The 16,539-nt window shown below is 46.8% G+C and overlaps 1 protein-coding gene across 1 annotated transcript in view; it reads left to right on the top strand.

The window, feature by feature from the left end:
- Positions 1-16,539, top strand: part of STXBP3 (syntaxin binding protein 3) — a 154,810-nt gene that overhangs the window by 122,955 nt on the left and 15,316 nt on the right. The window contains exon 16 of the mRNA XM_069232399.1: positions 11,710-11,814. Coding sequence (XP_069088500.1) covers positions 11,710-11,814 — 105 coding nt within the window. The remainder of the gene's footprint in view (positions 1-11,709; positions 11,815-16,539) is intronic.

The raw sequence follows: 16,539 nt of genomic DNA, 5'->3' as shown, positions 1-16,539 counted from the left end.
CCCCAGGGTCCGGATGTCCTTGGCGATGGCACGCCAAATATATTTTTACTGGTGGGCGCTGACCTACATGATTTGTACAGGGGGAAGAGAAACTTATTAGCAACTGCACCGTCAGTCATTGGCCCCCATCCCTACCCTTGGCATGTGGCACATTCACTCACCTTCGTTTCATGCACACCTCAATCTCCCCACCCCGCCCCCATCTTTCATCCACCCCACTCCACACAGACATAGCCCATACAGCATTCTCCCAGTGTACTTACCTGTTTGTCTGGACGATCGTAGAGTAGCGTGTACTGGGAGAGGACCCCATCCACGAGTTTCTCCAACTCCTCCGATGTGAAGGCAGGGGCCCTTTCCCCAGACACTTGAGCCATTGTCACTTCCAGACTGAGGTCACAGCAGCACTTGCAGTGTAGGTCCTCTCCTGTCGAAGATCAGGTATCGAGTGATTGAAGTGATAGAAAATGGCGGTCACGTCCGCGGCGGTGCGTACTGTCACCGCCTGCGCACATCATCATTGGCTCCTGGGACCCATATGGTCCAATGTTAACCAATGCAGCATTGCGCCGCGGTCTTCAACCGCCTACCACAACGGTGTACAACGCCAGCGCAGTTACCTCACATCCCATTGTCCCACTTTACAGGTCAGGCAGCCGCCATTTCAGCGGCCCACATGGCTTCATTTTCAACTGCGTCACACATACCTAGGCCTAGACTCGACACACATACAGGTCACTTTATAGATTATGATTGCTGTTCTGTGTAAGCTGTGTGTACGTACCTCTGAGTTGTTTGACTCTGTGCTTGCTGTTGTCCTTCATAGGCACCGTCTGCTGGGACATGTGAGGAGATTGCGGCATCCTCCGGTGTACTGACCGTTGGTGGACCTGTCGACAATGGAGGAAAAACATGTGATCATCACATACAGGCTTGACCGTGCCACAACCCAGGAACTGTGTATCCAGTTGGAGCCAGACCTGATGTCAGCTATCCGCTATCCGCCATCCCACAGGAATCCCCCCTCAAGTGCAGGTGCTGTCAGTGCTCCATTTCCTTGCAAGTGGGTCATTTCAAACTACAGTGGCCATAGCATCAGGGATGTCCCAGCCTATGTTTTCCAACGTGTTGTCCTGCTGAAACACATGTGGAGCTACATCGTTTTCCCTCAGGTTGAGGATGATTTCTATGCCCTGGGACATATCCCCAACATCATAGGTGGCATTGATGGGACCCATGTAGCTCTGGTCCCCCCCCCCCCCCCCCCCCACAGGAGTGAACAGGTGTACAGAAACAGGAAGAGTTATCATTCGATGAATGTACAGATGATATGTTTGGCAGACCAGTACATCTCCCATGTGAATGCCAAGTTCCCTGGCTCAGTACATGACGCCTACATCCTGTGGAATAGCAGCATCCCTTATGTGATGGGTCAACTCCAGAGGCACCGTGTGTGGCTATTAGGTGAGCACCTGGAAGCTAGTCAGTGGGAATGGTTGTCCCTCGCCATTTGCAGGTGACCCCAAACTGTCATGGCTACTGACCCCAGTGAGGAATCCCAGGAAAAGGGCAGAGGAATGCTACAATGAGGCCCATGGGCGAACTAGGAGGGTGATCGAGCGGACCTTCGGCCTCCTGAAGGCCAGGTTCAGGTGCCTCCATATGACAGGTGGATCCCTATTCTACTCACCAAAGAAGGTGTGCCAGATCATCGTGGCCTGCTGTATGCTTCACAACTTGGCTTTGCGACGACAGGTGCCTTTTTTGCAGGAGGATGGTCCAGATGGCGGTGTTGTTGCAGCTGTGGAGCCTGTGGACAGTGAAGACGAAGAAGCAGAAGAAGAAGACATGGACAACAGGGACTCAGTGATCCAGCAATATTTCCACTGAGACACAGGTAAGAACACAAACCTGCCTACTACATGTAATTTAACACTACTACCTCTCTACTGTCTGTCGTTTTTCACCCAGTGTATGGTCACTGAGTTGTCACTTTCCCTTACGATTTCACAGATGTGGGCCCCACAGTGTGACATCTGCTTTGATTCCTCATGGACTAGAGCTGAGTGACATTAGGTATGTTGACATTACAAATGAAAGAGCTTTTTGCCACAGTAATTGCTAATACAGTATTCCGAAATCACAGACTTATTCCAGATTGCTTTGTGCTTTAAGGGTGTTTATTTTAGTGCTCAAAATTGGAGGGGGTAGCAAAATGGTGAGGGGTGATGGCGGAAGAATGTCCATGGCAGAGTCCAGTCTATTAGTCTCACAGGTGCATTGCCCAAATGGGCATAGGAAGTGGAGCTGGGGCAGTTTATGGATGGACAGGGTGACAAAGTGGGACAGTAGGATGACAATCAGGGTGGTCTCATTTCTTGGCGGGGGTCTTGGCATCGTTCTCTGTCTTAGTCCTGGATCTCAGGGACCGTTTGCGAGGTGGTTCTCCCTCTGCAGGGGGTGGGGTGCTGGTGTGGTGGTCCTGTGGCGGTGCCTCCTGTCCACTAGCGCCGGCGGAGGTGGTGGGCAGTTCATCGTCCAGGCTAGTGTCAGGGGCCCCTTGTGGTTCCACAGTGTCCCTCCTGGTTTTGAGTACTTCCTTCAGCACCCCTACGATGGTGCCCAGGGTGGAAGTGATGGTTCTGAGTTCCTCCCTGAAGCCCAAATACTGTTCCTCCTGCAGGCGCTGGGTCTCCTGAAACTTGGCCAGTACCATTGCCATTGTCTCCTGGGAGTGGTGGTAGGCTCCCATGATGTTGGAGAGGGCCTCGTGGAGAGTGGGTTCCCTGGGCCTGTCTGCCCCCTGTCGCACAGCAGCCCTCCCAATTCCCCCTGTGTTCCTGTGCCTCCGTCCCCTGGACCGTGTGCCCAATACCACTGCCCCCAGACCCCTGTTGTTGTTGGGGTGGTGGGTTAGCCTGGGTTCCCTGTAGTGGTGGACACACTGCTGATTGACATGTCCTGGGATGAAGGTATGGGCCCGCTGGGTGGGTGCTGTGCTGGTGTTTCCAGATGGGGGAAGCTCTGTGGTGGCCTGTGACTGTGTGAAGGGAACCGACTGTCCCGAGGTCCCCGATGGGACGGGCTGGTCATCTAGATCCAGTTAGACAGAGGTGCTGTCATCACTGTGGGCCTCTTCTGTTGGTGTGTGGACCCTCCTGTCCGGTGACGTTGGGTAGGGGTCGTGCAGGGGTATAAAAGGATGTTTATTACATCTGTGTGTGCCATGGTGTGCATTGGGGGGATGACCGTGTACCCCAGTGATTGCATTCCTTTGTGGGACCTTGTGTGATGATGGTTTAGGGGGGTGTATGGGTATGTGCAGTGGCCATGCTTTAGTGTTGGGTGTCCATGCTTTGTTGTTGCATGCAGGGCTTGGTGTTGGGATGGGTGGTTTGTGATGTTGGGACATATGTGAGGAGTTGGGGTGCTGGGGGTGAGGGTGGGGGTATGTGATAGCATGCAGGTAGGGTGGGGGATGTAATAATTAAGATTTGTCTTACCAGAGTCCATTCCTCCACCTACTCCTGCGAGACCCTGAGGATGCAGAATCGCCAAGACCTGCTCCTCCCATGTTGTTAGTTGTGGGGTAGGAGGTGGGGGTCCGCCGCCAGTCCTCAGAAACCGCCAGGTGGTGTCTTGAGACCACGGAACGCACCTTCCCTTGTAGGTCGTTCCACCTCTTCCTGATTTCCTCCCGATTTCTTGGGTGCTGTCCCACTGCGTTGACCCTGTCCACTATTCTTCGCCATAGCTTCATCTTCCTTGCAATTGAGGTGTGCTGCACCTGTGATCCGAATAGCTGTGGCTCTACCCGGACGATTTCCTCCACCATGACCCTGAGCTCCTCCTCCGAGAACCTGGGGTGTCTTTGCCGTGCCATGGGGTGGTGTAGGTGATGTGTGGGGTGGTGTGTGGGGTGATAAGTGTGCTGATATATAGTGGTGTGTAGTGTGAGGTGCATGGAAGTTATGTGGGTGATGGTGTTGTGTTCCTGTGGATGCTAGTATTGTTGATGGTGGTGTCTCTCTCTGTGCTTCTTTCTCAGTTGTGGTCGTAGAGGTTTGTGGGTGTGTGTTTTCTATTGTATTGGGTGTGTGGGAGTGGTGTGTATCAGGTGTGTGTATTTCTAATTGTCCAATGTGTCTGTGTTTTGTAAGAGTGTGTGTATTTTGAGCGCGGCGGTGTGTACCGCCAATGGAATACCGCGGTTGAAAGACCGCTGCGTGGATTCGTGGGTCGTGATAGTGTGGGCGTATTTCTGTTGGCGTGGCAGTGGAGGATTTGTTTTCGCCAGTTTATCACTGACCTTTGGTGTGGCGGACTTGTGTGGGTGTCTGAATTTTGGCGGATTCCGTGCTGTGGGTCATAACAGCTGTGGCGGTTTTCTGCGGCGGTGTGTTGGCGGTCTTCTGCCCGGCGGTATGCGGCTTTTACCGCCAATGTTGTAATGACCGCCTAAGATTCTACCTGCATAGTTACTTTTGCACTGTGTTTTTTTTTTATCATGTGGACTGCATCCATATAAAGCCACTAGTATGTTAATGTTATAGATTGTTGACTATAAGATGTTGTCATTTTTCCACCAGTTATTTGCTGGGTACAATGTCTTACTCCCTCCTCGATATGTCAACCCATTGTGTTTCTGCACATGTACGAAAATTAAAAACTCAATAAAACTTGTTTAAAACATCTTAGTTTCATTAGGCGTCCTATAGTCTAGCATATTAATCTAGAACATCTGCGTCAAAGCACAATGTTGTTCCTTTAGGTAAGTGCCCTGTAGAAGGGCGAGTGTAGAACTGATCTCTCTAATTTCTAGGAAAAATGTGCACAATACAGAATTACTAAACTGTTGGAGTTTTTCCTGCATTACACATTGCATTGCTGAAGAGGCATGTGCCATATTTTTGTGATTCATGCACTCTGAGAGCAAGTATTATTTCAAGAGTCTCTGAAAACAGTTATTTCTTTATGAGACTAAAGCTATAATTGCTTGGAGTGAGCATAATAAAATATTCTATGTAGCCAAAAGTAATCTTGTGAAGAGATTTCTCATGATATCTCATCTGGCTAAGGTGTAGCCGTACTATCAATGTATTCGTTTTGGCCAGGTACCTAAGTTGAGGCTGAGGTCTGAGGCTTACTAATGTGTTCCAATCAATTTAGCAACTGTTTCTGGCATGCTCTATTTTATTTTATTTATTAGGCTGTAGGATGTTAGTGGGTATTACCATAGTCCAGACTCCTATATTACAGTGACAACTGTAAATATGCCTTTTTTTGTACTGTGCCCATTGTAAGAATTAACCTGTTCCTACACGTTCTTGCTTACTGAAGGTCAGGGAACTGAGGCACAAGGAAGTTTAAAAAAAAAATAATAACTTGACTAATCCAGTCTGGGGGACATAATATAAACAAACCTCGCATGATAAATGTGTAGGTGTATATTAACAATGTCAAATGTGGTATAACATTCAAAGTAGGATTAAAATTGAGATAATCCTTCTCCCTTTTTCAACAAAATATATTTTACATATCCATGTGTTTCTTTGTACTAAATACAATAAGATTAAATAAATAACTCAATACAAAAGTTTTAAATAAGTTAAAACTAATAAAACTTTAAGTTGTATATCTAATGGAGACTTCTAGCAACCCATTCCTTACTCTCCCCAGACGTCCTTGGCATGCTGACATCAGTTATTTTTTTTACGATCCAGACAAGCGCAGATCCAAAAAGGGCTACTCCTCTTGGATTTGTTTTATCGTTTTGTCGACTACTTTTTTTAGGTTTTCTACCTCCTAGTGTGTTAGGATGTCCTGGAGGAAAACAGGTTTTTAAACCCTGTAGTGCCTGTCCCTGCTCCATATCGGTGACAGACTTGCACCTCATGTGCCTGTGGTGCCTGGAGCGTGACCATGACTCCAAGTTGTGTTCCGACTAGCAGGGCATGGTGCAGAAGGCTTTGAGCGAGTGGTCCCTAAAGCTGCTTGCGGCCCAGCAGGCGACTCCAGGTTGATCCTGATCCCAGTTGAGGAGAAGGTCCCAAGATTGTTCCAGGAGCCCCAAGTCCTCCTCCTCCCACTCAATGTCGTTGGGACATTCAGGTAAGAGGCACAAGAAACACAAGAAGTCGAAGTGTGCTTTGACTTCTCCACATCCATCGTCTGACGCAACAAAGGAACATCGGCTTTCAAGGCATGGTTCACGGAGCCTACGCCAGGGCCAACTTTGTGCCACCCCACCATTCCAGGGGCCATAGCAACCCCTCTACCCCCACCCCCCCAAAGCCCTGCTCAAATTAATAATAATAATTTTATGAGGCCATGTGCCTCATTATTGAGCGGGTTGACCCTTCTTGAATGCCTTTGAGCCCCGCTGAGTCAGAGTGGGCCCCATCTGGTTCCGCACCAACAACCCCAGCTCAGATGAACCACCATGGATCCCGACCTGTGCTGGTTATGACACTGCAGCCTTCCTTGATGCCGATGCTCCTGGCGCCAGACCCATTACCATCTTCACATCTGACACGGTTCTGAAACAGCATTGACCGACCCTAATTCCAGTGCTAATCGGACTCTTGTGTTCTAGGTCGGCACCGCAGCCTTTTTCTGCAGGGCTAGGCCTCAGGGAAAAACAGGAGGGGTCCATAGGCCCTTCAGAATACCAGTCAGGAGGGTAGGATATGGACTGGTGTGAGGAACTGGGTGATGCCAGCGGTTTTGACACGTCTCCCGATACAGGCATTCTTTCTTCCCCTACTGTGGCTGTGGAAGAGGTAGTATCTGTGCTATGGTGGTGAACAGGGAGGCAGAGTTCTTGAACCTCAAGCTACCCTCGGCATTCAAGACCAACATCTTGACCGAGATGCTGCAACCCAGAAACCAGAAGCTTCCTGCTCGGAACCAGTACTCCCCTTCAATGAAACCCTCACCAGTGTCCTTTTGGGAACCTAGTCCAAGCCCAGCACAGGGGCTAATGTGAATAGGATGATTGCCTCTGTCACTGGCCCCTCTCCAGGGGACCCAAACTTCCTCCCCAGCACCCTACCCCGGAAAGCTTGGTGGTCCAAACTTCCACTTCCCATGGTGCATTCCCTGCAGCACACCTGGACAGGAAATCCAAGAGGCTGAATAGCTTTGGTAAGAAGATGTTTTCTTCTATCAGCTTTGCTTTGCAGTCAGTGAACACTGCATGCCTATTGGGCCACTACTCCCACACACTGTGGGACACGGTTGCGCAAATGCTGCCACAGGTCCCAGAGAAGACCCAGCCCATTCTCTCCCAAGCAGTCAAGGGTGGAAGAGACGCAGCCAAGTTCACTATTCGATGTGGTTTAGACATGACTGACTCCCTGAGCAGAACAGTTTCCACGACATTGATGTTCAGACTGAAAACATCTGTTTTTTCAGGGCATGTCTAGGCGCTCCGCTCATGGACATGCCCTTTGATGGCAATCATCTCTTCAGAGACAAGGCATATTCATCTCTGGAGCGCTTTAAAGGCTTGTGGGCTACAGCCAAGTCCATGGGCCTCTCAGCTGCAAGTCGTCATCCCCAGTCTACCTTGCGTTCCTTTTGTGGATATAGAAGGAGCTTCCAACCGCACCAGCTTTATCCCAGCCACTGGCCCGGCAAGTTTCCCAGCTTCTGCATGGACATGGATCCTCTCGATCCCATGGGTCGAATAGCCAACCACCACTCCCACCAGCAGCTGCAGCCTCCAGCCCTTCCCAATCTCACACTTTTAGATCATGGGCATCCAGTTGGTGGCGGGATCAGCCATCGACTCCACCACTGACAGTCCATAACATCAGACAGGTGGGTTCTACAAATTGTTTGGAGGGGATATTCCCTCCCCTTCAAAACTACTCCACTCTCAATACCTCCATCCTGCACCTGGCTGATGGAGGATCATTTGTTATTGCTCCATAAAGAAGTCATGGCATTCTTGGCCAAGGGAGCCATACAGAGGGTTCCAGTAGCAGAAGTAGGCTGTGGTTGATACTCCAGCTACTTTCTGGTCTTAACCCTATCCTAGATCTCCCAACCCTCAACCTCTTCTCAGAAAGGAGAAATTCAAGATGCTCAAATTGGTCTTGTCTGCCCTGGATCCCAGAGACTGGGTGGTAGTGTTGGACTTGCAGGATGCCTGTTTTCACATCCCCTTCCTGTCTGCCCACAGGCGCTACTGGTGGTTCATGGTAGGCCTCAAGCATTTTTAGTTTTCCGTGCTCCCTTTCAGCCTTGCCTGCACCCCTCTGGTGTTTTCCAAGGTGATGGCGGTGGTCGCAGTTCATCTGCACATATCAGGGGTGTCAGTCTTCCCCTATCTTGGCTACTGGTTGCTGAAGGTGGGCTTGCCCCAGGCTGTTCTCTCCCACCTTAGGACTACGGCGGACCTCCTGTAGTCAGTGGGGTTCAATATAAATGTGCTGAAGTTACAACTGACTCCCTTTCAGACACTTCCTTTCATCGTAGTTGTTCTGGACACAGTGAGGTATCGGACTTATCCTCCGGAGCTGTAAGTCTAGGATATTGAGGCTATGACACCAATGTTTTAGCTGTGGGTCTTGGTACGACTAACTCTGAGGTTGCTGGGCCTCATGGCCTTCTGCATCCTGCTAGTGACACATGCCAGTTGGCATTTGTGGGCTCAGCACTGAGACCTGAAATTCCAGTGGGCACAGCATTAGGGGAATCTCTCTGACAAGGAACAGATCTCAGAGGGAACTGCAAAGGACCAGCAGTTGTGGCTAACAGACTGCGGTTGGGTCAGAGGCAGACCCATTTCCCTTCCCAACCAGATCTGACGTGAGTGACAGATGCAACACTCCTGGGATGGGGCAACCATCTGTGAGAGGTGGAGATCAGAGGTGCCTGGTCTCTGGCGGTGTCCAGGCTCCCTATCAATCTTTTGGAGCTCATGGCTATCATGCTTGCATTGAAAGAATTTCTTCCCTCTCTCAAAGGGAAAGTTGTGCAGGTGTTCACGGAGAAACACACTTGCCATGTGGTATTGCAACAAACAGGGCAAGGTGGGGTCGTGGACCCTCTGTCAGGAGGCTCTGCGCCTCTGGACATGGCTGGAAAAGCAGGTCATATCCCTGGTGGTTTAACATCTGGCAGGTTCCCTGAAACTCAGCCATTAATGCCTAGCGGATCACAAGTGGCGTCTCCATTCAGAGGTGGCACAAGTTCTCTTTCAGCATAGGGGGAGAGCCTTGGTTAGATCTGTTCACTTCTCCTGAGAACACACAATGTCAGCAGTTTTGCGCACTGGAGTTTTGAAGGTGGCTTTTGCTCTGAGACGCTTTTCGTCTCGAGTGGAGCTCAGGCCTCCTGTATGCCTTCTCACCCATACCACTCCAGCCCAGAGTTCTCTAAAAGATCAGGAACGACCAGGCCTAAGTCAACCTGGTGGCTGCGGACTGGGCACAGTGAGTTTGGTATGCCAAGCTATTGCATGAGTGTCGATCCTCCAGTCGGGCTGCCCCTTTGGCAGGATCTTACGTCGCTGCAGCGGTGGAGGGTCCTCCACCCGAACATGTCATCTCTTCACCTTCTTGCAGGGAGATTGAGCGTGACAGTTGACAGCTTTCGATGTTTCTCCTGAAGTCTGCAATGTTATTTTGGCAGCCAGACGTCTCTCTGCCAAAACTGTATACGCCTGCCAGTGGAAGAATTTGTATTGTATTATACAGAAAAGTCCATTGATCCTCTTTCTTCTTCCCTCTCTGATGTTTTGTTTTTATCATTACCTTTGCCCAGCAGGGCTCTGCTTTGGGCACTCTGAAGTGTTATCTTTCTGCTATGTCTGCCTTCTTTCGGCTGCAAGACAAACCCTCTTTTAAGTCACTTATGGTACATAGATTTCTGAAGGGGCCATGCACACGTTTCCACCTCTTCTTTTATTATGCCTCAGTGGGCCTTAATTTGGTCCTCATCTTCTTGATGCAGGCTTCTTTTGAACCTCTCCACACTTGCCCACTCTGGCTGCTCACCTTTAAAACAGCCTTCCTCATGGCTATTACATCTGCCCAGACAGTGAGCAAGCTGCAGGCTATATCTTCCAAGTCTTCATTCTTGTCAGTTTACACAAACGGCTGCTTTCTGCCGAAAGTGATAACACCCTTTTATGTGGGACAATCTGTCACCTTCCCCACCTTTTACGGTCCTCCACATTCCTCTAAGGAAGAGAAGCAACTCCACCATCTGGACCGCTAGAAAGCATTGGCGTTCTATCTTGATCGAACAAGAGTTTCGGGTGGGCGACCAACTCTATGTGCAGGATATTGGAGAGAAGAAAGGTAGGTCGATGCAGAAACATACCATCTCTCAATGAGTTGTTCTCTGCATCAAAATGTGCTACGCCCAGGCCGAAAAGCAGTTTCCTAAAGGCTTGTGGGCTCATTCGACCAGAGGCAAAGCTGTGACCACTGCGTTAACGCATGGAGTCCCATTCCTGGATATCTGCCAGACAGCAACATGGGCTTCCTTGCACACATTTACTAAGAACTACTACCTAGCTGTCAGGTCCATAGGGATGAGCATTTTTCCTGTTCTGTCTGCAGGACTTCCTAGTCTAAACTTTCTGCAGTCCCACCACTGGGGATGGTATTGCTTGGGTACCTTTTCAAAGGTAAGGAATCTGCAGCTAGAAGCCTCTATCAGATGAACAAGTTATTTAACTTCAGTACCGTTATCTGGTTGAGACAATATCTAACCGCAGATTCCTTACTGACTCACCCATCCTATCTGCTTTGCGGACAGATTTCTAGGGTCAGGAATTATCCCGTTCAGGGCCCTAGTCTGTACACACTAGTGTCAGTGCTCTACTTGGCTCTGCACTTCTGGCATGGAAAGTTGTGAAAAGTAACTGACATCAGCGCACCAAGGTGGCACCTATACACGTTAAGCAGACATCACTTTCGCCGCTGTCGCGTGGAGCCGACCGACTCCACCTACAAGCGTGCTGGGGTACTCCCAAAACTATTCCTGCTTTAGTCTGACACCTGGGGAGAATTCAAAGGTGAGGAATCTGCTTAAGTAATTTGTTTGTCAAAAAGGAACACAAAAGTGACTTACGAAGGAATAATTTCTACTTTCCTCCTTCATATGTGTTGAAAGCACCAGGACAAGCAAGAATACACTTACAATCTGGGAGGAAAGGAAACAATGTTGTAGTTGGAGAATGGTAGATAAGAAATTGTTTTCCTGCTGTTTTCTCCTCCATAGCCAAGAAACTCATCATTCTTCTCATTTCTGTTTATGCAGAGAATGTTATTGATCCCTCACAGAACTCTCATACACACATACTCGAGAGAAGCACTATCACAGATACTTTCCATTATAGAAATTGCCCCATTGCTCAAAACTACACAGAAATTCCATGTATTTTTAGCTAATCCTTAAATATAGGAAATATGAGATTTTTACAGACTTGAATTTTGGAGAACAGATTGTATATTTGCTGATGGACTTCGGTGGGAATGAATAGGCATGGTGGATGTCTCATTGTGATGAGAGTATGACATTCATCTCTTGGTTATGTTTTCATTTGAAGGTTGTCCAAATTATTAAAAATGTTTCAAAGTAGACAGGTAGTATATATGCTGGAGATTACCTCACAGCTGTTATTTTACTAAGAATTGTTAACAATAATGACTCGCAGTTTCATGGCTACGTTGCTTTTTCCTTTAATAGTCTACAACTCAGCACCATAAATCATCCAGAAGGGATCGGTCGGAAACCGAACAAGAATCATATCAGCTTTCTCGATGGACGCCTGTTATAAAGGATATTATGGAGGTAATATTTTGGAATTATCTTAAGCAAATGTAAGCATGTGTGAGTTGTACATATGTTATCTGATTATGAATTGCTGCTTCCCTTCTGTATTTATTTGGCTTTCATATTCCTGTTTCTCTGGGACAGTTTTCTCATGTATAGCAGTTACCTATCAGGATATTTGCCAAAATATGTATTGTGGCTAATATTACTGCAGTTTTGGGTGGAATGTTCACTTCACTTATTGAAAATGAATGTAGTTAGTGTTTGTGATTTGTGCAATATCAACTCCAATTTTTGTATCTAATATTTAGCCATTGGAAATAAATTGTACCTCCCTCATACTTGTAAGGTGAGAAGGCTGGGGGGACAAAAATAGAAGTACTGTCACTGTAAAAGAAAATGATTGATTTTGAGAGAACAGAACGTCAATGGTGACATTCATAGCCTCACATAATAATAGTAAGAAAATGTTAATTATTAAGTTGATACACTAAAATAATAGCATCGTTGAAATAGCTTAGATTTGCCTATGATGGTTCAAGAGGCCCGCTACACCACAGAGGTGCAGTCCAGTTTCAAAGAGACTAGATGCTTAAAGCATACCATGCTAAAATCTGTGGAACTAGCACTAAACAGGTGACTGTTGTGCGTCATCTAGGAACCGTCTTTTCTGGATTAATGATCTTTTAAGTTGATATTTCAAGTTGTATTTCATTTTAATTTCCACTGACTTCTGAAGTAACAAAGGCTCCGATTTATAGTGGAAGAGTAAGCTAATAATGTCTGTGCACTCAGTACCTAGGAGAATTTGAGGGGGAATTTATTTTACAGTCAAACTTGCAGTAAAGAAACCCCTGGGCATCCTAAATGGTGTACTGCAGCAAATTTGCCTTTAATGCGCATTGTGATTTTGTTTTTGGATCCATTCAGAAGTGGTATTGCAGACGTCTTAGTCCCAGCAACTTTTATAGTTAAATAAATCTTACTCCCATTCAAATGAACTACCAAGCAAATGTCTTAGAAGTAGTTGTCCACTCAGCTTACTCACAAAATATTACTTGATTACACCTAACACTTATTTGAGGAAGACAATGTGTTGGAATCCTTAGTGTTCCTTAATGTTGGCTCTCGAACTATCAGTCGTTATGGACAGGAGATATGAGAGATGTCCAACATAGATCTAGAAGGGCGTATCTGTCCCATATTTTTACAATATACATACACGATACATGTATATATAGTGGAGGTAAATTGAATATCAGATAGATAATATGTGACTGTCCTGAAAATGTGGCATGAATCCATCTTTCGTTTATCCACTTAATATATACCATTCTAATGTGTTAGAAGGTGGAACTCATTAGGAGGTTTGAAAGAAACTGTTACATGGTGAGCTACATTTCTATTTGACATCATACTGATACCCTTGAAGCGCCACAGATGACATTTACCACTAGAGTTAATCAGGGCTCCCTATTGTATCCCTATTTTATTTTTTTAAATATACCTGATGGGTTATGTAGATAATGATCAGTTATTTTTCTATTTTACAGTCAATCACACAAAAGATGTTGAAACTTTAGAATGTCATCAGCTGTCAAGGAGGAATGTTAAATAGTTGATCATAAATAATAAAATATAATTCAAGATATCCAATCCTAAAACTATAATTGCTGATTTAGTAGAAAACTATAATTTGTACTTGTTGATTAAAGATCTTAAACACAAGGTAAAAATGCCTTGTGCGTGAGACTTGTCACTAAGGGCCAGATTTTCCAATGGGTTTTATCTATTCTGTGCCTATGGGAAAATGTGTTCGTACATATGGCCCTAAATATCCATCTATAAGCAGACAAATGCCTTGTACAGGATGACTGTAATGACTGCAACTTTTTTCAGAATAAGTCCATATGTAACTCTTTCAAGAATGGCAGGCCCAAATGCTGCCAAGCCATTCCATGAACAGTTCTGTATTAAAACTGCGCTTCCAATCTGACCCCAAACTCACGCCTCTTCGTAGGTTTAAATGTTAAAGTTAAGGTATGACTCCTACATCTATACATTTCGAAGCACTATTAAAGTCTAAATTGAAAAATAAAGATAAATGCCAGGGAGGGCAGATCTCTGGCTTTACATGGAGCTATGTTGTGGAAAAGATTTCTTTTAGACCCACATTGAGAGTGCCGTAAAACGTATTTTCAAAAAATAGTAAAAAGAAAAAGGTTTTGATTGTTAACTTTTTTTTTGGTTCCTTGTATCCATAGTCATGTGGGTTGATGATACTTTGAGACATCAAAATATATTATTGCTTTAAAATTAAAACAGAAATAGAAAAAAGATTTGAAGTAGCAAAAACTAAACTGCTTGTGCTGATTTACATCAAACGTATTTTCTTGACTCTAGAAAGCCCACCTATATGAATGCCTGGTCTCCTAGCACCAGAGACAGATGCTGCAGGGAAACAAAGACCCTGTCCCCAAAAAAAGAGTGCAGAATGGACTTCCAAGAGGAAATGCTCAGAATCCTCACTGTTGGTATGCTTGTTAGCCCTTCTGCTCATGTTTTACAGGATAACAAACCCTAGTATCATCACGTATAAATTAAAGAACCAGCATCAATAAAGATGTGGTGAGACCACATTACCTCTGTTTAGAGATTCCTATCTTAAATCATGGATGAGTGATTGGGCATTCTAGTTATGTGATGTCGGAAATACAGGACACAGTTTCGATTAGATTTCTCCATAGATAAGCCAAGGAATGCACTAGGGTAGTTGTAGGCCTAACAAGAGGTGGAACCAATTCTCCCCGACCATGAACGAGGAAAATCTGTGTGAAAGGCAAAAGTCTACAAAGCAGCCTATACCACTAATAAAAGTTTAAAAAGAACCGAGACCCTACCAAATTTTTGACAGTGTATTTCAGAAAGCATTAAAATCGGTCACAATGGGTGGTATAGTTTTCCAGCATGAATCCTTTTCTGGATTCAAATGCTGTGCGTTATTCTGCCATCTAGTGTCCGGGTCCGTAAAGCTGTCTTATATTCTAGTCTTTTTATTTATTTATCTTTTTCCCTCCGTGGCATAGTTGACCACCATTTGGTGCTTAATCTGTCTATTGTATGATGTCAGACGGTGCCCCAGAAGTTCCTCTGCGTGGCTTCCATCTTCAGATTCTTTTTTCCGCCGTTGGGTCTGGAAGCACAACAGAGGAGCACTGAAAACATTTAAAAAAAAAAAAAAAAAATTGAAGGAGGTGAGAGAAGGGAACTCGACACATCCCATCAGGGGGAAGCCGCCAGGGAACTGAGAATATGCCGCTCGGGGACACATCAGAGAAACAAGAAAACTACTCTGAACAATTGAAATGGGGGGGGTCGGATCCATCACCCTCAGAGAATGAAGGCAGAGCAGGCAAGTAAGGGCCATGGAGAATACCCCTTTTAAGTTTTGCCCGCAGTGCCACCACAAGTTCACGAAAAAGAGAACCCCACGAGGTCTGCAACCTCTGCCTTCCCAAGGACCACAGAGACGAAGTCTGCGAGGCCTGCGCAAAATTCGTACCAAAGACTCTAAAGGCACAACACAGGTAAAGACTGGAACACCACACCATGTTCCAAAAACAGGAATCACTCCAACACCCTAGGCCTTTTGAGTGACACCGAGGAGAACGTGGAGGAAAGAAGGTAAGGCCGCCTAAAGGCAGTGACCCTAAGCCCTCTGAAAAGACAACTAATGCAGCCTAAGTGCCGAAAACAACAGCGACCAAAGGTGTCGTCGAAAGAGTCGACAAAAGACCCCAATTGCGAGGGAGCAAGGGACAAAGCCAGGGCGCCGAAAGTGCTGGAACCCTCAACCCCCCCAATAGGAAGGCGTCGGACGAGGCAGACTCACAGGCACAGGTCCTCGAAAAGAAAAAGGGAAAACATGAGGCAGTGTTGGCCGTCTTCATCCAGAGAAAAAGAAGGAATTTGACGTTTCCTTAAAAAAGGTCCACATCCCAGCAAAACCCTCGGCAACCCTGGCTGCAGAGGAGGAGGAAATGGCCCAGGAGGTGCCAGCAACCCCAGAACTGCATGAAGAGGAACAAGAGGAGTTCTTCAAGGAGGACAAAGACGTCAATTACATTCAAAGCTTTGACAAATCCAGCCATCTCGAAGACACATGGCAGGATCTCTACGCCGACTCGCTGGAGGTGGGCATAGACAATTACCCATCAAGACTGTCCCCGCCAGATGACTTAGCCATGTACAACAGCCTGGTAAGAAGGGATGTAGACCCTTAAGGGGTGCAGCGAGAGTAAGAAGAGGAGGGATCTTGCTTCCTCCTAGAAACACTACTGCCACCCTGAAAAGAAAACCTCTACTTGCCCATGCTGCCCAGCATCGTGGGTCAGGGCAAAGAAGGCTTTTAGGGAACCAGCTAATGTCAGGGCCCTCACCCAGAGTGGAGAGAAAATACAAACACTCCACACAAGACCCGGAGACTCACTTGTGACCACTGGGAGAAAAACAATGCTCCCACCTCCACTGGTCCACAACACTCCCACCTCCACAGGTCCAACACCTGAGAAGGAGAATAAGAGGCTGGACCAAGTGGGAAGAAAAATGGAAAGCCACGCAATAGAGGATAGCCAATTCCCTCAGAAACCGCTGCAGGCACCAGCAGTGGCAGGAAATCGAGGACATCTTGCAACACCTTCCAGAGGATTACAAAAAGAGAGCCCAGGCAATCGTCCAGGAAGG

This window comes from Pleurodeles waltl, chromosome 4_2 (assembly GCF_031143425.1).
Source record: "Pleurodeles waltl isolate 20211129_DDA chromosome 4_2, aPleWal1.hap1.20221129, whole genome shotgun sequence".
In the NCBI taxonomy this organism is placed as follows: Eukaryota; Metazoa; Chordata; class Amphibia; order Caudata; family Salamandridae; genus Pleurodeles; species Pleurodeles waltl.
Note: the sequence above shows the minus strand (reverse complement) of the source record. Positions and strands in the feature narration are given on the sequence as shown.